The sequence below is a fragment of the Medicago sativa genome, chromosome 6 (genome assembly GCF_051527215.1).
Source record: "Medicago sativa cultivar Bolivia chromosome 6, Bolivia_mono, whole genome shotgun sequence".
Taxonomy (NCBI): Eukaryota; Viridiplantae; Streptophyta; class Magnoliopsida; order Fabales; family Fabaceae; genus Medicago; species Medicago sativa.
Window position 1 is genome coordinate 5,629,308 of NC_140754.1, and position 23,216 is coordinate 5,652,523.

General features: G+C 30.5%; 1 protein-coding gene across 1 annotated transcript; it reads left to right on the top strand.

Annotated features, from left to right (window-relative positions):
• Positions 1-13,632: 13,632 nt before the first annotated feature.
• Positions 13,633-14,404, top strand: LOC146912318 (kunitz-type trypsin inhibitor-like 1 protein). Its single transcript, XM_085720408.1, has one exon. The coding sequence runs from the start codon at positions 13,689-13,691 to the stop codon at positions 14,319-14,321; it is 633 nt and encodes a 210-aa protein (XP_085576534.1). The 5' UTR covers positions 13,633-13,688; the 3' UTR covers positions 14,322-14,404.
• The last annotated feature ends 8,812 nt before the right edge of the window (positions 14,405-23,216 follow it).

A 23,216-nucleotide genomic window follows, 5' to 3' on the forward strand; every position in this document is an offset into this window, starting at 1 on the left:
GTATATTAGAAAAATAAAGAAGACGAAAAAGGAATTTGAACATGAGAGAAATGAAAAGAGAAACAAGTAAGGAGTGATTGTTTTTCTCTAAGATAATAAAGTATATAATGAGTTATTGGTAATATTATACATTTATTGAAGGAGATAAGAATTAATCTGTAATTATCTTACCAAAATATTAGACTCATTAAAAAAATTCCACAACAATTTAAAATTTCTAATAAACATGTATGTATTTTTTATCTCAACAAAACACATCTACATTTTACTATTGTCGGATCTTACCAAAGATCAAAAGTGAATGAATCAGATATAACAGAGGTTGAATAATTTTTTGACATTTAAGATAAAAAATTAAACAAAACGACATTCAAAAACTAACAAATAAAAATATCACAACGTTGGAACTTCTGTGAGAGTCAAAATTGAGTTGTATGATCACATTAGGTTAAGAGCAATCACACGAGTGAGCTTAACATCACACCTTCATCCAATGTCTCAAGGCATTTCAGCATGGATCATATTATTTATTTGTTGGTCACATCTACTCTTTCATACAATGTGAAATTTTAACTTACACTTAACACATTAACATCTCTCCATTAAGTGTCAGACTCTCCGTGTTCGTGATCCACCACCTAGAACACTCCCGCTCCCCTACAACGTTGAACCATGATATCATACCACAGTTGGACTTTCTGGAGAAGCCAACAATAATGTGGATCAACTCATCGGAGAAAGGGTAACCACACGGTGAAAATGAGACTACATTTTCATCCAAAAATTTAAGGCTTGAGTATGAGTTTTTCACTCTTTTGATGTTCAACCTGTACTCTTTCATCTAATGTTGAACTTTAACTGACTTTTGCTACAACACAATATTATCTCTTAAGTTTGACGGAATTCTAGCCCGTGCTTGGCACGGGTTTCAATGCTAGTTATAAACATTTGGCTTGATTTCTTTTGATAGTACACGTGTCATGCTGAAATTCTAAGATACATTTAATGTTTTTTTATTTACACAACAAAATGTAACATGCTGGAATTCTAATGTGCATTAATTTTGGTAACAGGAAGGTACACACGATTGAAACTAGAATTTTGGTAACCAAAAGGTAATAAACTGTGTCATTATTTTTTTTTTTAATAAATATTGTGTCCTTATTGTTACTAAGCAAATAAAAAATTTAGTAACTGAGAATCAAATTTTTAAATTATTGCTTCGTTATTGAAAATTTTTAGTGTATTTAAAATTGTTGTTTTGTTGTTGAAATTTTTTAGTAATCGAAAATCAAATTTTTAAATTAATTTGAACACGTCAAATTAAAATTTTACATTGTAATTGGCTATTCTTTATGACTCTTTCTAGTCTCACCCCATATAATTCTAGTTACACCCAAATATATTTAAAATTATACAATAATACCAAAATTGTCCTCTTTATGTAAATTTCTAAAAACCCTTCTTTCATTATCATTCTAAATCCTCTCACCCCTTTTTCACCCACAAACCACTATGGATATGCAATCAATACCTACTAAAATCGCCAATTAAATCAACATCTCTTCCATTGATACGTACTCGATTCATACAAGTAAGTGAATTTCATAAATTTCTTCGAGTTTCTATTTATCGTTTGCTCTATGATTTATTTGATGTTGTTAATTTTACCATGGATGTTTATCGTTATTGTTAATTTCATGTTTGTCTGTCGATTTGTTTGATTTAATTTTACGTCGAAGGGTAACGTAATTTAAGTTTACATAGGTCTCACGTGAATTTAGTTTACTTACATATTCTAAAGAGGAATAACATACACGTAAACTCAGTTTACATGAACTTAAGTAAACTTAGTTTACATAAACTGTGTAAACTACGTTAGTTTACTTAACTTATGTAAACTCAGTTTACATAGTGTATGTAAACTCAGCTTACATAAACTACGTAAACTGTGTAAACTCTTATTGTAAACTCAGTTCATAGTGTATATAAACTCGGTTTACATAAACTACGTAAACTTAGTTTACATAAACTGTGTAAACTCAGTTTTCGTAGTGTATGTAAACTCAGTTTACATAAACTACGTAAATTGAGTTTACATAAACTAAGTAAACTCAGTTTACATAAACTGTGTAAAATCAGTTTACGTTAGTTTACTTAACTTATGTTAACTCAGTTTATGTAAACTCAGTTTACATAAACTACGTAAACTTAGTTTGCATAAACTGTGTAAACTCAGTTTACTTAGTGTATGTAAACTCAGTTTACATAAAATAGTTTATTTTAATTAAAGGGTATATTAGTAATTTTGGGGTGTAACTTGGATTATTTGGGGTGTGGGTAGTATCTGTCATTCTTTATTCTTGAAGAATTCTTGATGTTATTTTTCTAGAGATATAGCATTGCTCTTTAACAATTGTTATTAGTTATTATTATTGTGCATATATTGAATCAACATCAAACACGATGATACAAATTTGAACTCTCCATTTATAACACCGATTTACTTTGATTTTCCATTTATTATGATTTTAACACCTTCTGTCCCATCATCACACATCTTATAAACGGTCTACACCAACAACATGAAGATTTCCATTTATAAAGATGATGGTCAACTTAAAATCAAATATTGTAATCAATTTGATTTATATGCCAATAAATATTTAGCATGAATCATGTGTTATTCATCCCTACAATTCAATTATAAAATAGTCACAATGTCATCCTTGCATACGAAATACTAACCATGATCGATCCATTCCTTCTTTCTTATATGTGTTGTTGTGTGTACATCATTTAATTTCTTATTTCTTCTATATGTGTTTGTGTGTATACGTGTTTGGTTTACTTATTTATTCATAAGCATATGTTTTCTTTGCTTCATCATTCTTTTGTTTTTCATACTAATTACATTGCATTTGTTCTCTTCATAGATTACTAAAGTTTGCAACGTTAATCGCAAACAACATATTAGCATTACAGTGAATTTAAGGATATCCACTGGTTAATACTCAAGTATCGCCATAATCATCTACATAATATGTGATATTTTGTTTTTTCAGTTTTTTAAGCATATTAATAATGGAGCTTTTGAATATATTTTCAAAACATTGAATTTATCTAATTTTTTATATTATGAAGGAAGAAATCGTCTAACTTGAAAATATTGATGTCCTCGAAGATTCAGAGATTCATCATTCAAAAAGTTTTCTAATTGGTCTAAATATTATTAGCTTAACAGTAAAGTATAACTTCTTGGTGGATGTAACATAGGCAATTTCATAGAATTGATTTTGTTGATTAAGGAAAAATTATAGAATCAGGAAATGAATAAGGTTACATCTCAAAATTCACCAATGTTTGGATAGAATAATTTTAACATGGTTGACGTTATTTTCATTTCCAATTTAATTTATATCTCTTTCATGGATAATAGTTGGTTTGATTATCTTTTATTGTTGTGTATGTTTAGGTGATCTATTTGAAGCTTTTCAAAAAAGAGACTAACTACTCTATATTTTTTATTATGTACGTGTCTCTATATTCCTCTCATTATATCTTCTTATTTTTTGAATTCAAAATATTTGTCATATTCATTCTTTGAGTTTAATTTTTTCTCTCACCTCTTCCTGTTAATAATGTAATTGTTCAATACCAATGGATCGTAAATATTTGAGGACATGAAGGAGAGGGGGGAAATGGTAAGGTATATACCTTAAACAAGATGTCCAAGATAATGATGTATAAGAGGGATCCATCAACTAATTTGTTCTCAAGCTCGAATTTGGGTTGAGGACTGAATTCAATTGACAGTGTTTTTTTAAGGAAAAATTCAATTGACAACTTAATTGGCATTAGGTGAATTTGGGTCGAGGATTTAAATTGAAAATTATTCTCTTTATCAATTACTCTTTTTCAATGAAATTAATAATGTTATATATTAAGAAAATTCAAGTTTGTTCTTTTTAAACAAAGTTTCTAAAAAAATAGTTGCTGAAAAGTTTAAAGTTTTTCTATATTTTGGTATATAATAAAAGTCCCAATTGATTTTATGATTGTCATTTAAGAAAAATTGTAGGTTAATTCCTCTCCCACGTATGACAAATTAAAGATTTTTCTTATAAAAATGTTTACTCAAGTGTTTTTAATAGAAAGGAAGGACGTAGTTCACAGGTCCAAGCATACTTGACAAAAATGTTGAAATTTCTATATAGTACGTTGTGATCGAGTTTGAACTTTGACTCATTCATTTATGTGCGTGAATTTTTAATCACAATTATCATTTCATTGATCTTTCGCAAATAATTGAAATGGAAATCAAAATACACATTTCAATTTGTAACCTATTTGATAAATATTTAATACTACCAATCAATTGAGAGAGAGAGAGAGAGAGTTTTGTAACAAAAAAAAATCAATTGAGAGTTTCTTTATTTTTTTTAGGGGAATCAATCGAGAGTTTCCATATTTAAAATCAAAATTTATTCATATACTCATTGTTCATTAAGGAAAAATAGTAATTACAAATGGAATACATGCTTTTGTTTCCTCATTAAAAATATATTGTTTTTATTTGTTTTCAATAAATTGTGAATTATTCATCTTTTTTAAGAAGGTAAACCAACCCACCAAAATTGAAGTCCTAACTCAAATGGTTAAATGTCGAAATTGTTAGGACGGACGCCATGACCAGGGTTCAAACCCCGGCGCCTCCACTTGTGTGTGAATTTATAATGGCTTTGTTATTTCGTCTACGGGTGTTCGTGGTGCGGTTAATTTGGTTCATTTTTGAGCAAAAAAGTCATCATAACCGCGAGATAAAATAGCATGTTGTTTAGTTTGGTTTGGTTGGCTTTTAAAAAGTTATCCGAATTAAACCAAATCAATTTCATTTCCAACATTAAAATAAGTTAAAAAGGTAAAACGCAACAAATTTTCAGCAATGTTTTATAGTTTATCCAATATTAGAATTTCATTTTCACCCAGCAACAAAGACCAAATTAAAAATGTGGACAAAAAATAATTTTATTCTGTAAGAAATGTATAAGACTATGATTTTATCATTCTCTAAAAGTTCATGTAGCGCCCAAATAATTTTTTTTTAAAAATAAAATGCAAAGAAGAAACTTTTCAAGAGAAAATATATGTCATTTTATAAAAGTTTCCATTGATCTTTCAAAAAATAAAATAAAAGTTTCCATTGAATTTCTAAGAGTATTGATTTAGGTGACATATTTAATGAGTGTTATTTTTATGTTGCAGTTTGGTTTGGTTTGGTTTGGTTTGATTGGTAAAATAAAAACCGCAAATCAAACCAATCCATGCGGTTGAGTAAAAAAATGATTTGAATACATCAAAACCAAATGCGGTATTTTACAGTTTAAGGTTTTTCTATTGGATTTGTTCGGTTTGGAACACCCCTAATTTCGTCTATCTAAAAAAAAATTAAAATCTTGAGAGAAACATACTTTAAACTCTCAAGTCAATACCAACGTAACAACTCAAGTGGGTTAATTGTGAATTATTGACAGTTATTTCAAATTATATTACGATACTATTACAGTATTTTTTTTATGATATATTTATCGTAATTCATTAAAAAAATTGGATATTTACTGTGAGATTTGTTCGTATTAATTCGATAGTTCCAAATTACAAAAACTAAAACTTTCATTTTTGACTGAGTTGATTTTCATGGATCAAGAAAAATGGATGACATCCAAAATCTAAAATATAAGAATGAAAAATTCAACAAATGACACTTAAAACCAACAAAACAAATCATCCTAATGTTGAGACTTTCGGTGGAGCCTACAATGGGTTGTATAATCGCATTATATTAAGGAAAACCACACAAATAAGATTGACACCACATTTTCATCCAAACTATTTACGAACATGTATTTGAGTCATATCACTTATGTTTGACACACTATAATCTCTCCCACAAGTGTGCGCATATATTTGGCTATATATTCGTCTGTAATAAAGAGACATACCCAAATAAGGTCAAACAAATGCATAACATGGTAAAAAAGGTGGAGTGGTGGTAATTTAATGGAGAAAGGAAATTAAAAAAAGAAAGAAGATGAAAAAGTAATTTAATGGTAAAAAGGTGGAGTAGCGTGTTTTGTCCATGAGGTTATAAGAAATGGAGTGAGTTGCTGGTAATTTTATTGGTTTGTTGAAGGATTTAGATATTTTTTGGCCACAACATTTACAAAATTCAAAGAAGGATGTATTTTTTCAACTCATAATAACACATTGGCATTTTTCTATAGTTAAATCAAATCAAATTAAAGACCAAAACTGAAGGAATTCGAAATAATAGAGATCAAGTAAAAAATATTGCATAAAAATGAATGACATCCAATTTTTTTTTTTAAAATGTCTATAAGCATGTACTAGACAAAAAAAATCAAGGTATTTTAAATAAGGGTTAAATATGTTTTTGGTGCCTATAAATATGTCAACTTTTCGTTTTAGTCCCTAATTTTTTTCCTTTCAACTTTTTGTCTTCTAGAAGTTTTTCATCTTCACTTTTGGTTCCTCCTTTAAAGTAAACTCATATGTAGAATTCATATTCTTGAATAAATTTTTTCACAAAAATTTATAATATTATAAGAATCGCTCTCAAAATTTTATTTTTTAACAAATCATGAATTAAATATGAATTTTTATATTTTTGGTGGTTAAAAATTTATATTTAATTTATGCTTTGTTAAAAAATTATAATTTTTTTTTGGAGTAATTTTTACAATAGTTTACACATTTATGTACAATTTCTTTAACAATACGAAATTTGACTTAAAAATAAGGATCAAGAGTAGTTACTGGAAAGTTTATAGAGACTAAAATGAAAAGTTAGTATATTTATAGAGACCAAAAATATATTTAACTCTTTAAATAATAGTGCTTGAATAAAAAAATAAAAAATAGCAAACGACATCAAGGAAACTATATTTAACCCTTTAAAACATATATTTAATAAAAAAATTAATCAAATGACATCATAGAAACTAAGAAAAACAATTCATCATAATGTTCGGAGTTCTGAGGGAGCATACAATGGGTTGGATCATCACATTTGACAATGAGAAACTGCACATGTGAAATTGACACCACATCTGAAACCAAAACTATAAGACATTAAACATATTGGTCTCACTTATACGTTGTTCAATATATAATTTTTCCTCCAATGTAAAAGTTTAACTCACATGTAGCATATTAACGTATCTCCATTAACTGTGAGATGTTATGTGTTTGTGATATGATGAGATAGTCAAATAAGGTCAAAGGTAGAAAATGGTAAAACATGTGGATTTGTGGCGGTTTCAGAGAGGGTTGTTTATGTTCCTTTATTTTATGAGAAGAGAGAAAGTAAATTCGAAAAATAAAAATAAGATGTAAAAAGAATTTGACCCTGGAAGAAATAATGAGAAGGAAAAAAATTAAGGAGTGTGCGTTTTATCCATGAGAGTATATTAGACTAATTAAAAAAAAAAACAGCACATCAATTTAAAATTTCTAATAACATATATTTTGCCAACTTAGCCGAACATATCTACATTTTCCATTGTCAGATCCAACCAAATACCAAAAGTGAAATAGGATTGCATTCAAAAACTAAAATTTAATTTTTTTTTAAACAAATGACAGCTTAAAACTAACAAAACAAATCACCATAATGTTGAGATTTCAATGGAAGCCTACATTGGGATCACATTAGGTTAAGAGCAACCACACAAATGAGGTTGACATCACTTCTTCACCAAAAATCTTAAGACATCAGGTATATGGGTCAACCCACTTATATGTTTGTCAATATTTACTCTTGCATGTAATGTAAAATTATAACTCAAACTTGACACTTTAGCATCTCTCTATCAACTGTCAAACTCTTTATGCATGTGATCCACCACCAAGAACTGGTCCTACTCCCACCCACAATGTTGAGCCGGGATATGATGTCACCATTGAGACCTCTGAGGGAGCCAACACTAGTGTGGATCAACACACTAAAGAAAGTACAACCACACAAGTGAGAATAGTACCGATCATCTTCCAATATTTTATGTCATAAGTATAAATATTTTCACTTATTTGTTGTTCAACATCCACAACAAAAAAAAATGACACTTGATACATCACAATATTCTCTGTCAAGTTTGACGAAATTCTAGCCCGTGCTTGGCACGGGTGTTCATACTAGTATGATATAAATTCTTATCTTTTTTAATGCTACCAACATATAGCATTTTTTTAGGGGAATATTGCATTCTTATAGAGGTGATTTTTTTAGGGGAATATAGCATTCTTATAGAGGTAAATTTATGTAAGGGTATAGATGGAGGTGAAAACCGACCATAAAATCATTTATTCCATTTCCGCATCAATTGTATAAATTATTCTATAACTCAAAATTTTGATGTCGTGTTTATTTTCCTAAAAAATAAAAAACCAATTATACTAATTTAAGATATATATATTTGCTTATTTATATTTTCCTCCAATTTATCTACTCTATTATTATTCAATTTAAAGAAATTCACTGTTAAAAAAATTCACTGTTAATATCTCTTTATTCTTTAAAATTCTCTCCAATTTCCTTTTTATATAGATTCAAATTCTCTTCAATTTCCCATTTATATATTTGACATAAACATCACAACAAACTATAATTGATTTTGTTTTGCATAATAACCGTAACAAAGAACATTACTTTGATTTTATCCATTAAATATATAGTTTAATTTTTAATTCAATTCTAATAAGAATTAAATTATATTTTATTAAAATTTACTGAAAATAGAAGGGTCCTATGTTGTACGAGGTCGATATTAGACAACCCTAGAAAATATATCCTCAAAACTATACAGTGTTTTTATTCAGGTTCTAGAGAGAACAAGCAATTATGTCTTTCCTAATTTAATATATTTGAACTAATTGTTCTATATCAAAGTCCTATTTATTTTTCTAACGATACACATCTCAAAAATGTTTTATCTGTTTGTCTTTTAAATTGTCTATCGGACTGTCTTTTTATCTATATGTTTATTTATTTGTCTATCTATTATATATAAGACATATCAAGTGAGAATGTTATCATTATGTGAGAACCATATGAATAAATGGTAGCCGTTAGATTAAAATGAATGGTTGAGATTAAAACATGACTTAATAAGTAAATCATGTGTTAGTTCTCACTTCATTCTTTAAGCACCAATGTGTTAAGGCTGAAGTTTCTTCTTTTTTACGCGTTCAAACCCTACTTCATTTTCTTGCTTCAACATTTCTTCTTCCCTTCCAATTATTCATCTCAATTAAAAGATAAATCAATCTCTTCATCTTTTGTTGAAGGTAAATTAGTCTCATAATCTTCTCCAATAGATTATAAACAAAATTCAAGTAAGAATCTAAGATTTAATATTTGGGACTCTCAAGAACAACATGTTTAGTCATGATCTTTATTTATCTTTATTTAGAGAAGCAAATACCAAAAAACTCTGCAAAACAAATTAGAAAATTGCAGTATGAACAAATACATAAGGTTATGATTAAATTTTTATTCTCTATTTGTAGTTATTATTCGAGGGCGAGAGACCAGAACCAGAAGATGCGAGAAGCGTTAGCACGTTGGTGCATAAGCGATGGAGCAAGAATTGGCACATGCTTTGCACATGTCTCACTTAAAGTCATGTTTTAATACGAGGGCTACCATTTATTAATATTGTTCTCCAATTACACCCCCCCCCCCCTCCTCACACACACACACACACACACACACACACATTTCCAAGTACATCATCATCGAGATATCAACAAAATGGGTCGGGAGAGAGGATTACATTCTACTCCATGTTCCTATCAACTAACATGGTCATTGTCTCTGTCTCCACTACCCACCTAACCAACCCTGAACCTAACTACCTACAATAAGCAAAGACACATACGACAAATAAATGGCTATCAAATTTGATTGGATCCCCACAAAACACACACAAATAACCACTAAGATCAATGATGACCATATTTCCAAGAGCAAAATATTTAAGCATCTGTCAAGACAAGATTACTTTGAAAGAGACCCAATTTTCTAAACCTTAGCAAGAAGTTAGACCTCTTCCTCATGTGTTGCTCTCTCCGTGATGAAAGCAGCTAATAGAATCGTGTATGTTGAACTAACTGACTAGACCCCTTCGTTTCATACTTCCATGACAAAAAAAAACCCTTCGTTTTATACTTCCATGACAAAAAAACCTTCATGGAGAGACTCAATCATCCAACATCAACCTCATGTTGCACAAGATCTCATGCATACCCTTCTCTCACACACCTTTCTCTTACTTTTTTTTTGTTACAACACCTTTCTCTTACTTGATATAGTGAGATTTTTTTTTAATGTTTATCAATATCCTCCTCTAGCAATAAAAATGTATAAATTGGACCTATAATGAGAAGCAATAAAAATATAAACATTAATTGGACGATAACCAAATAAATTTTGGCTAAAAGATATGTCATAATATGAGTCATCATCGAGTCATTAGGAGCAATCCCGTGCTCCTAAATAAACGTACTAGAGAAAATAAAATCATTCTCGGGCCTCTAGATAGACTACACAATAGTATGCTTTATCAAAAGAAAACAATGTTTATCCTTACCCCTTCCTAAACCTAGGAACAAATTAAGAACACCCCCCAACTCACTAGGTAAAACAAGCGCCCAACATAACCATCTAAACACACTATACCACACACGGCTAAAGAAAATCCTTTTAAGCAATCATTCAAGATAATCATATCTTATTTTACATAAGAGAAATGATATTTGTACAACTTTTGAACAACTATTTATCTCATTCTCACATCATGTGTTTGCTCTCTCTATTGTTATTGACCAATAAAAAGAGAGAAAAAGAAGATTGTCACAAGAGCTGTCATCAAATATCATTACTCTTTACATAACAAGTGACAGCTTAAGAACACTTAACAAGTCGGGCACTTTAAACCATCAGTCAAAATAATCATATCATTATCTTTAATGACAACTGACGGTTTAAACACACTAAGTTTGACGTCTAAACCGTCAGATACATAACCAATGCGTAAAATGCGTTGACAAATTATAGTTGCTCCATGGGTTTTGAAATTGTTTCCTTTTAGTATTATCTATCTCAGTTTAGTCATTTGTTGAAAGCTGATGCAATGGGGATTTTTACCCCCGGTTTTGTTCTCTTTTTCCAGGCTTCGACACAGACCCGGCCCTGAGGGGGTGCAAACAGCTCAAGAGAGTTGGGCCTCCCTCAGCCATGGGCCTAAAAAAAATTAAATACCCACTAGTACTACTGCCCTCCAATTTTTTTTTTAATACCCTCAACCATTTTCTGTTCCCTTGTTTTAGCCTTTTAGGCCTATTAGAATTAGGTCCTCTTGCTTTTGGTGTTAGGTGGGGGTTCCTCATGTATACGGTAGTCATTTTCACCTTTGAGTGTACCGCATATATACGGCACCTTATATTTATCTTTTAAAAAATATAAATAGAACATTGCTCTTTTAAAAAAAAATACGTTTTGATTTTATCACTGGCCTCTTTTCATTCCCAGAGCCGAGCCTCCGAATTCTTAGGGACGACCCTGTTCGACACTCCCTGTTATAACAAAAAAAAAAATGGTTTCGTGGCTAGTAGGGGTTAAAAAAAAGGAATGATAAGGAGGTTAAAGCATCGATCTCAACTTCCCTATAATACTGAATTATATTATTTATTTTTATAATAATAACAATTTTTTTTTGAGGGGACAATAATAACAATATTGGTCATTTAAATAATAAATATTATGATGGTGAAACTAGGCAGGATTTGCATTATTTTTTAGGTAGATTGCAGTAAAATAAAATTATAAGAATAGGCTTCTATTTTTCTTCAAAAAAAGAATAGGCTTCTATTTATGAGGATGGAGTTGTACGTAAGTTATTAATATTATTTAGGTAGATGACAATAAAATACCGAGGTTAATTGAATAAAAAGTTAGTGTTTCACACAATTATTCTATGGAGCAACATAGCATATATGCGTAACAAACAACCTTCTTCAGTCCTTTTTGTCTTGTTGCGTTAGAGTGCATGTTTGATTCTTCAAAAATGGTAGAATCCATTTTGATTCCTGATTATATAAATGCAATATCACATGGGTTCAGAACATTATCTGCATGTTTTCCATTTTTAGAGGAAAATCATAAAGCAACTTTTTCTTTGATTTTCTGTATATTTCTCATTCTTTGCAAATAATACAACTCATAGTCCTGCTCCATAATTACGAGCAATCACCTAAATGGAAATTAATGGATAGTGGGTGGAGGAAAAAATAAAGATGAAACAGAATAATCAAACACAAAAGAAGAAACATAGGTTATTTAGTGAGTTGAAGGATTAGGATCACATTTGGCTTAGTTTATTGAGTTAAAGGATTTTGCTATTGCATGATTTAAAGTATTAGAGCATGTTTAGTTATGTGATGATAAAAAAATTGATTTTATTTACAATTGAGTTAAATATAAAGTTATTTATATTTGATTCCATTCATGTAGAAGTGAGTTGTCTAAACTTAAGTGTAAAAATTATGTTCACACTGTCCACCTGTTGCTGTAATGATTGATCTTAATTGTTGGAAAATACGGCTATTCATATCCTTCCAACTAACCAATACAATCGACAACCACATCACATTGAGAGTAGAACATAATTTTTTTTTTTTAAATCACTCGCTAAATTAAAGGAGTAAAAAGTTGGAAGTGATCATAAATTGGTAACATGTCCGCCGCATGTATGCCAAGTCCCAAATATGCGCCTAAGTGCTACCATAAAATGCACAACCCACAAATATATGATCTACATTTTCCGCTTGACTAGAGCCACTGACAAAATAAGCTGGAGTTTGCAGAATAATTCCAGAATGAATTCGTAGGTAATCGATTTAGTAATAACCACGAAGCAAAAAACGAGACCTTTAGTGGTGCCTCTTTCTTCAGAGATGTTTCTTTCTTCAAATAATTATTGTTTTATTGTTTTAATTTAACCAATTTAATTCCAATTTTATCTTCAAATTAATAATTTGTTCATCCCTTTAATTTGAATTTGGTTACCATTGTCTAGATAAGAAATTTTCACCAGCGTTTCTGGTTGACTATTCTTCGTTTAGAAATATGTTGGATGCAAGATGAATTCTCCTATCTCAGTGAAATTTTCTCCTTACATAAGAGTAGTGATTAGAGTGGTGATACATTGGCCACTATAGGTGGCACACACCTTTTCTACCACCACACACAAATGTAACATGTGAACATGTGGCCCTCGCCACTCCACCTAACAGTCTCTTTCATATCCGATGAAAGTACTAAAATGTCATTTTATATAGGTGTATAATAAAGATAAGGAAAAAAGGGTGTCAACATAGCACACCACTGCTATTTTTGTAATAGTCATTTTATCAAGTGACAAAAGTCTTGTTTATTTATGCATTGGTAAGAGGTAACTCAATGGACAAAAAAAAAATAGAGCAAAAATAAATCAATTAAATAGTGTAAGCTGAAACTCTTGTTTACCTATTTCCCACTATATATATAGGGCAGAGGTAGTGACCAAAGCACCAAAACACAAACAATATTTACACTCATTAAGCAAACCATGAATCCCTTTTTATCCCTTACAATTTCCTTCTTCCTATTTGCTTTTATCACCAATCTTTCACCAAACAATGCTGCTAAACAAGTCTTAGACATCCATGGTACCCCCCTTATCCCTGGTAGCCAATACTACATTTTTCCAGCTAGTGAAAACCCTAACAGTGGAGGACTAACCCTAAACAAAGTTGGTGATTTAGAGTGTCCAGTAACTGTCCTACAAAATAATGCTATGATAGGTTTACCAGTTAAATTCACCGTCCCAGAAAACAGCACCGGTAATATCTTGACCGGTACCGATCATGAGATCGAGTTCACAAAAAAGCCTGATTGTGCTGAATCATCAAAATGGTTGATGTTTGTTGATCATACTACTCAACTAAGTTGTGTTGGTATTGGTGGTGCAACAAACTATCCTGGTATAGAAACAATAAGTGGCAAATTCTTAATAGTGAAACATGGATCTGGCCATGTTTATAGGCTTGGATTTTGTTTGGATGTAACTGGTGATTGTGGCTATATTGGACTTCAAATGTTCAATTCTGAAGAAGGTGGATCACGTTTGTTTTTGACTGCAATTGATGCTTATTCCGTTGTATTTGTTGATGCTAATGGAAATAGTGCTTTGGCTATTTAGTATGAGTTCTAATGAATAAGTGGAGTACTACTTGTAATGTATTCCTTTCATAATGAATAATAATCACACTTGCTTTGTTGTAATTGATGATCTTACATTCCGTTTTCTTGTCTTTTTAATTATTTGTTTATTTGTTGTTCTTGATGTTGATAAAAATTGGCAGCCATGTTCAGTAGTAAGATTTACATCTCTAAAAAAAAGTTTTAATACTAATCTTAACTCTAATTACAATGATAATAAGGGTATAAATTGGTTTAGTAGTTAGGCGGAGTAGTTATGAAACAAGATGATAAGGAGGTTGAAACTTCAATATAGACTTTACATCTATATCAATATCAACTAATCTTAACTCTATTTTCTTTTTTACAATTTACAATAATACTAACAATCATTAACAGTACTAATTAATATGGGTCATTTAAATTTTGTAAAAAAAAAAATACGGGTAATTTAAAAAAAATAAAATACTATGATAATGGTCAGAATAGGATTCTATTAATTACAATAAACTTTTATGTAGATTACAATAAATGGTCAGAATAGGATTCTATTATGGAGTGAGTCTTCCATTGTCACAAAATATGATTACAAGTCTTAACACATTAAAAAAAACAAAATCTTGAATTAATTTTTTTATTCTTTTTTAAATATTTAAAAGAATAAAAACTATAATAATGTTATGAAACTAAGTAAATAGAAACAATAATAGAGAGAAGGAGAAGAAGAGAGAATAGAGAGAAGTATTATTATTCTCTGTTGTAGTTGAGAATGTTACAAATGAGCTCTATTTATAGGGAAATAGAATAGCTTATGGACTAAGCCCAATGATCTAGTAGTATAGCCCATTAACCCATTTACTATTTGGACATCCACTATAATATTTATAACACTCCCCCTTGGATGTCCATCGAGGATATGCCTCATTAAAACCTTACTAAAATAAAACCCAGTGGGAAAAAATTATAGTGAAGGAAAAAGAGTACAATATCCTTTTGAGTGCGAACTGCCTCGTTAAAAACCTTACCAGGAAAACCCAATGGGACAAAACCTTGGTGAAGGAAAAAAGAGTGCAGGACACATTTATTTCTCCCCCTCATGAAGACAAATATACGGAGAAGACCAAATCTTAATACAAGTTTCTCAAAAACTTTACTTGGGAGTGACTTTGTAAAATCATCTGCAAGATTATCACACGAACAAACTTGTTGAATGCATATCACCATTCTTTTGAAGATCACGGGTGAAAAAGAATTTGGGAGAAATATGTTTGGTTTGGTCTCCTTTAATGTATCCTTCTTTCAACTGAGCAATACATGATGTATTATCTTCATAAATGATTGTTGCATCCATTCTTCCAGAAGATAAACCACAATTATTTTGTATATGTTGAATCAATGACCTTAATCAAACACATTCTCTACTTGCCTCGTGAAGTGCTAAAAGTTTTGCATGATTTGATGATGTTGCTGTTATGGTCTGATATACATATCTCCATGAAATGGTTGTATCTCCACTTGTAAACAAGTAACCTGTTTGTGATCTACCATGATGAGGATTTGACAAATAACTTGCATCTCGAAGCTAACGAAGTACATGTTTGACTCCATTCCAATGTCTTCGTGTAGGTGAAGAACTATATCTTGATAATAAATTGACAGAAAATGATATATCAGTACGTGTATAATTAGCAAGATACATCAATGCTTCTATTGCATTGAGATATGGTACTTCAGGACCAAGTAGTTCTTCTCCCGTCTTCTTGAGGTCTGAAAGGATCTTTTTCCACATCTATGGATCTTACAACCATTGGAGTAGACAATGGATGAGATTTGTCCATATCAACCTTTATATAACAAAATTTAAAATCTCTTCAGGAGTTCTAATAATATTTATACCATTATCATAAATTCAATTATAACAAGTCCATTTTCAAATCCTTAAGATGGGCAAATGATGTCATCTTTTCAATAGTTTTGATGGCATGTTTTATGCAAATGAAATCCTTCAGGGAGTTTCATATAATCATCACTATTAAGTGAGTGATACAAATAAATTGTAGTGCATCATTCATATAATTTGATCCTTTCATGTGCTACTAAACTTAATCAAGTATGAAAAAGTTCTTGAATTCACTTCATGGTGAATATGTCTCTTAAAAATAGTTGTCTATTAAAAATAAATGGTAAACATTTACCAATTCACTTCCGGTGAACATATCAAACTCTATATACATGTATTTTATCAATCTAATTCCCCTTTCGCGCGAAAAATTATATATATCCATTTAACTTCACACCTTCAAGTGTGTGGACTACAAGTCCAAAAAAGTCTGCTTTATGAAGCGAGTTTGATTTCACTAGAATTGTCTCTTTTCATTTGTAAATATTTTGATTATCTATAACTTTAATAGATTTTAACATGTGATCCTCATTTTTACTTATCACATATAGCGCTATATTATATGCAAAAACACGTCAATGTTGACTTCATTTCGGTTCCATCTCATTCCATTGAGATCTTTCATTCATGACATAATTAATTGATATTTCATAAATTTTAGGTACCTGATCAGTTCTTCTGGAACTGGAAAATCGATTATGTCATAACACTCTTTTAGATTTTCTATATCCTCGTTTGGGTTATCTTTCCTTTAAGCTCCTTTTCTTATTTGAGGATTTTTATATTTGGAACCGATTGGTCTACCATGCTTCAGGCACGGTTGAGACTCATTTGCAATATTAGAATATCCTACAGGGATATCTATTTCGTTTGGAGCATTAGCAGCTAATATTCAATTTGTTTAACTTTGCAAATGAGTTATATCTTGAGGATCATGGTGAGACAATAATATTTCCTTTCAAATAATTTATTTGAACTTCAGGTTCACATTTTTTAGCTGCTTATCATCTCCCCCTAATATTGGGAAAATTAATCCATCAATCGATAATCAACCTACTGGGTTGTAAACAAGTTGACTTAATAAAACTTATGATAGATGGAGATTCATATCAAAAATGTTTTCCCAATATTCTTTCAAGATTAATCCTAGTGTATTATATTGGAGCAATTGTGATATACACAACACATCCAAAAATTTACTAAGATGAGAAATATTAGATTGTTAACCTAAAACCAATGATGAATTAGAGGGAGGACTTACATATAGTAATAAGTTGGCTTGATGCAAATCAATATATCAACATAAAAGATTGTTGATTCCCAAAATAGAGTTTATAATGTATGGTTTCATAAGTATCAATCATACAATTAACTTTAGACGTCTAAAGAATGGATCTTCAAGTCCATTTTTTTATGAGCATATGCTAGCAATTTTTCAATATCAATTTTAATTAACAAATGATACTTATCAAACGCTTTCTGAAAAGTTCAGAAAATAAACTCATTGTCAAATTTGTTGACAAAATAATTTCACATACTTCTGGTTTGTAAGTTAACAATAATCATACATTGTTGGTCGAATAATCTCACAAGCTTCAGGTTTGTGAGTTAACAATAACCACACATGTCATTTAGTTGATCCATATTTTCAGTGTATTTATTCACAAATATCACCTTATACACATTTACATGTATTGAAGGACTAAAATCCTCAAATTTTCTACTTCCTTGAAGAAAAAAAATTATTTGATTGAAGAATCTACTGGATCTTCAATACAAATCCATTAAAATTTATCTATTTTTGCATCATAATAGATCCGGGATAACCCAACCGGTCTTGCCAACGACAAACTTAATATAATATGTAAACTTCTGGTTTACATAATATGTGCTTTCATTGCACTAATATAAGCGTATTACAAATCATAGACAACATCATTTTTCCATTACGCTTATTTTCACCATAGTATATCTCGTAATAGAGATGTTTAACATATATTTTTCAATATGATATCCATTTAGATGAATATCTTAAAACTCAATAAAATTATATTAAATGTAACCTCAATGTGGAATTTTGTTACTCTATGTAACAATACATTAGCTCTTCAGGAGCTTTGGGTAATCTTTATAGTTATTCAGGAACTATATTATAAATGATCAAGAAAAATCATTTTGAGCAATCCTTCAGGGATTGTTATATATTTTTAAGAATTACCATTTGAAAGATGATTTGTAAACTTCTGGTTTACAATAATATGTGTTTCATTTGTTTTTATCCATTTGAGGTTTGAAACATGATTTGTAAACTTCTGGTTTACAATAATGTGTTTCATTTGTTCTTATCCATAATGTTTCCAAATAAAACTATATAATAAATATGATAAAGTCTTGATTTATCTCTTGTATTACTATAGATATAAAAAGAGGTAAACTCAAAATTTATCCAAGAAAAAAAAAAACTTTATAAATCATATGTATTTTTCAGGTGAATAATTACGCAACAAAAATTTGTCCATAAGATATATTTCAAAATTTTGATATCTTCAAAATGTAAATTACATGTGAGATCACGAGAAAATATATATATCTAACATGTAATATTTATGAGATAATAATCTTGAAGAATTTGTGCTTACCTTGTAATCCAAGCCATATAGAAGAAAATCATAACCAAACTTTGATCAATACGGAGACAATCTTGTAAATTTCAATCCATATAATAGAAATATGATCATATCAATAAAATCTTTGATCACGTAGTAATTTCTCAACTGATCTAAGTTCATACTAAAGAAATCGTACGACCTTGACATGTATCATATCAATAGTAATCTTTACTAAATCAATTACCATAATTATGATATTAGTTATATAATACAAATAGTATGAACCATTCACTTCTGGGAATGACGTTCAATGTGACCTTTCACCATTTTGATCAAAAATCACTCACTATTCAATTACAAATGCGAGTAATTTTTCAAAAATATTTTTGAAGATATTCACTCATTTTGCTACTTCAGGAGCATATTCGAAGTGGTATAAAAACATGTATTGTCTCACATTTTCCTCCTTTTTTTTATGATCAAATAGATCTTATAAATTTTTGTTCTGTTATGATTTAAATGTGTAGTTCTTCAAGAACTTAACATCAAATTTACATAAACGGTGACCAAGAAAAATCACTTTTTTTTATGGCCCACAAGGGTGTTTGATACTATGGTATTAGTTCTTCAGGAACTATGTCACGAATCTTCATGAACAATGATTGAGATGATTCATTCCTTAAGTAGTCCTTCAGGGATGCTTCCAATGACATGTTTATTTTAGTTCTTCAAGAACTATATCATAAATGTTCATAACCAATGATCTTTGAAAAATCATTCTTTAAGTAATCCTTCAAGGATGTGCTAATAATAAACAATTGTAATTCTTTGGGATTAAATCATAAATGATATTAATAAACAATTATAATTCTTTGAGAAATCTTTCATATATGGTTTAATATTAAAAAAAAATTATTTCTTCAAAAATATGTCCACAAGGATCAAGAACCAAACAATAGTAATAATAATAATTACAATAATAAAATCTTAATTATGAAAATGAAGACCTAATTAATGTTGTAGAATTGTTAAAATTGTTAGAATTGTTAGGTTTATGTTTTATGATTTTAGGATAGTTTAGGTTAGAATTGTTAGAATTGTTTAGGTTTAGGTTTAGGTTGTTATGAATTGTTATAATTGTTATAGAAGTTTTATTGAATTGTTAGGTTTAGGTTTTGATGAATTGCATGTTGTAGAATTGTTTGAATTGTTTAGGTTTAGGTGTAGATTTTGATAATAGTTTAGGTTTAGGTTTTGATGAATTGTTGTAGAATTGTTAGAATTGTTTAGGTTTAGGTGTAGGTTTTGATGATAGTTTAGGTTTAGGTTTTGATTTTTTGATTTTATGATTTTATCGCATTGTTGTTTAGTTTAGGTTTTGATCGTCAATTTCTTTTTATGTAGACATGTCTTAGAATCAGAACCAGGGTAACGTTCAGAGTGATGAGAAGAAGAAAGAAAAATCGCATATGACATGGTACGGAATCACATGTGATGGTTCCGTCAAAAAGAAGGATTCGAACGTACCGATGTACAATCAGTCGAGGTTGAGGAGGAGCGGGAGGACATGCTACTTTGGTCCTCAACCAAAAGCAGGTGCCGCAGGGACCGTAGCGGACAACCCGATTGACTTGTGTGACGATGAAGATGAATGAATGTAATGACTTGTAATGCCCAATTGTTTTGGATCTTTTTTATCTTTTTTTAATATGTCGCTCACATTTTGCTACATTTTCCTTGACATTATGGTGCTTTTGAATAAAAATCGCGTTTTGAATAATTGCAATTAAAGTCTCGTTTTGAATAATTGCGTATTCAAATAAAAACTAATTAAATCTAACGTGAATTCGAATAATTAAAATTGCGACAACGTGAATTCGAATAAAAATTGCGTATTGAATAAATTCGAATAAAAAGGTACATTACATTCGGGTTGCACCTTCAAACTACAACAATTATCTTACCTCTGAATGGGGTAAATTCAAACTCGCTAAGCAGCAGGACTCCAACATCTGACCGGCATTCCCATTGTTCCATTCAAAAGATTAAATTCTTATTAGGTTTGGTTTAAATGACGGTATTCAAGTGTCAAAAGAATGAGGTCCATTCCTTGACACTTCAATGCCTTCATTCAAACCAGCCTAACAAGAATTTAATCTTTTGAAAGGAACAATGGGAATGCCGATCGAATGTTGGAGTCCTGCCGTTTAACAAGTTTGAATTACCCCATTCAAAGGAAGACAATTGTTGTAGTTTGAATGTGCATTCCAACTACAACAATTGTCTTACCTTTGAATGGGGCAAATTCAAACTTGCCAAACGGCAGGACTCCAACGTTCGTCCGACAAACCCAATGTTCCATTTAAAAGATTAAATTATTGTTAGGCTTGGTTTAAATGATGGTATTGAAGTGTCAAAAGAATGAGGTCCATTCCTTGACAATCCAATACCTTCTTTTAAACCAGCCAAACAAGAATTTAATCTTTTGAAAGGAACAATGGGAATGCCGGACGAATGTTGGAGTCCTGCCGTTTGGCAAGTTTGAATTACCCCATTCAAAGGAACACAATTGTTGTAGTTCGAAGGTGCATTCCCTACCTAATCACGATTTTCTGGTGGAATCAGACTCTTGATGATATCTTCAGTTGATCTCAACAACGTTACCCGCATATCGATCCACTAGAATATGTTGTGCTCCCAAAACATGCTCGTCACGTTTTCGTCATTCTTTAATTCCACCCAAATGAATGATACTCTCCCCTCGTCGAGCGTTGGACGTTTATACCGAACGTATTCCACCCTCCTTGTGTCTCCGGGGTTGACTCCTTGGTTGAATTCATTCAGTTCATCCTCGAGACCTCTTAACGTTACACCAAGGCACCGAATCTTCAACCAATGAGGTTCTCCGCCGTTGAATTGTGCATGAACGTCGATCCACCTGGCCATTGTTTCAAATTTACACAATAAGAAATTGAAAACAATCAATGAAAAACTCATTCAAACATTTCATCAAACACTTGAAGTGTAAATTATACATAAACCCTAAAAATCATAAAAATAACCCTAAAATGTTTTACCCTAAAAAAAATAAAAATAATGTAAAATATAACAAAATTATTCAACTTATATCTAATCTTAAAATAAATCATATACTCTTACATGTAAATTTACTTAAAAAATAAAATAAAAAATTAAATATAAAACACCAAAATAAAAAAATAACACTAAAATTCTAAACTATAACATAAACATCATGCAAACATTTTAACTAAATTAATCAACTAACATCTACTCTAAAAATGAATTATAACATGTTAATCTACTCAAAAGCTAAAATAAATACATTTATAACAACTAAAATGTAAGGTAATAGCATTATGATTACTTGCTTGTGATTTTATTGAATAAATTTGGTTGGATTTGGTTGGGTTTTGTAGAGAGATTTTAAAAACTTTTGGTAAAATGAGAGTAATAATGGATGAGAGAGCTTCTGTCAGATTTGTAGCAGGAGCGCATCGGCAGTTAACTGCCGAGGATTTCCTTGGGAGTTAACTGCAGCCGGTTTCAGTCAAATTCGGCAGTTAACTGCCGAAGGGCATTTGAGTAATTTACATGTGTTTTTCAGCCCTATCAAATGTGTCAACATCAATTTTCATACATAGAACTAATGTTGGTATTTCAAGTGTGAGTAAAATATCTCTCATTGGAGGGGAAAAGTATATGTTGAACACTTTATAAGTGAGAGTACTCATAAACAATGTCTTATGATTTTAGGTTAAAGTGAAGTGTCCAACTCACTTTTAAGATTGTTCAAAGTTCAATGTGAAGATCCATCATACCCCCTCATGACCCAATAGTGGTATCATAGTCGAGGTTCGACCGACTTATAAGATTGTTTAAAACCCAATGTGATGATCCACCAGACCCCTTCATGACCAATAGTAGTATCAGAGTCGAGGTTCGACCGACTCATATTGTAAAAGGTCTTACTAGAGATGTTCAGGTGACATCTATCATTGAGTGCAGCAACAAGGGTCCAAGTGGATATAGATTGAAATAAAAAAGCTTTCGCTGGGGGGGGGGGCATATACATAAAGAAAGGATAGAATCAAACTTGAAGGGTTTATTGTTGAGTAAAATGTTCTGCATTGAATTGGAAAGCTGTTGAAAACTATCTAAGTCGAAGGACTCGTAACTTAATACCTTTAACATTGAATAAAAGAGTGGAAGTGGAACAACAAATAAGTGAAAAAGTTGATAGAGTGGTGAATCACTTACACGGAGAGTCTGAAACTTCATAGATAAATGTTGATGTGTCAAGTGTGAATTAAAATTTCAAGTTGTATGAAAGTAATTTTGGGGTGGGAATGGGTAACTTTGAAAGGGA

Coding starts and splice junctions, on each gene's coding strand:
- LOC146912318 (XM_085720408.1), top strand. CDS start 13,689: ATGAATCCCTTTTTATCCCTTACAATTTCCTTCTTCCTATTTGCTTTT.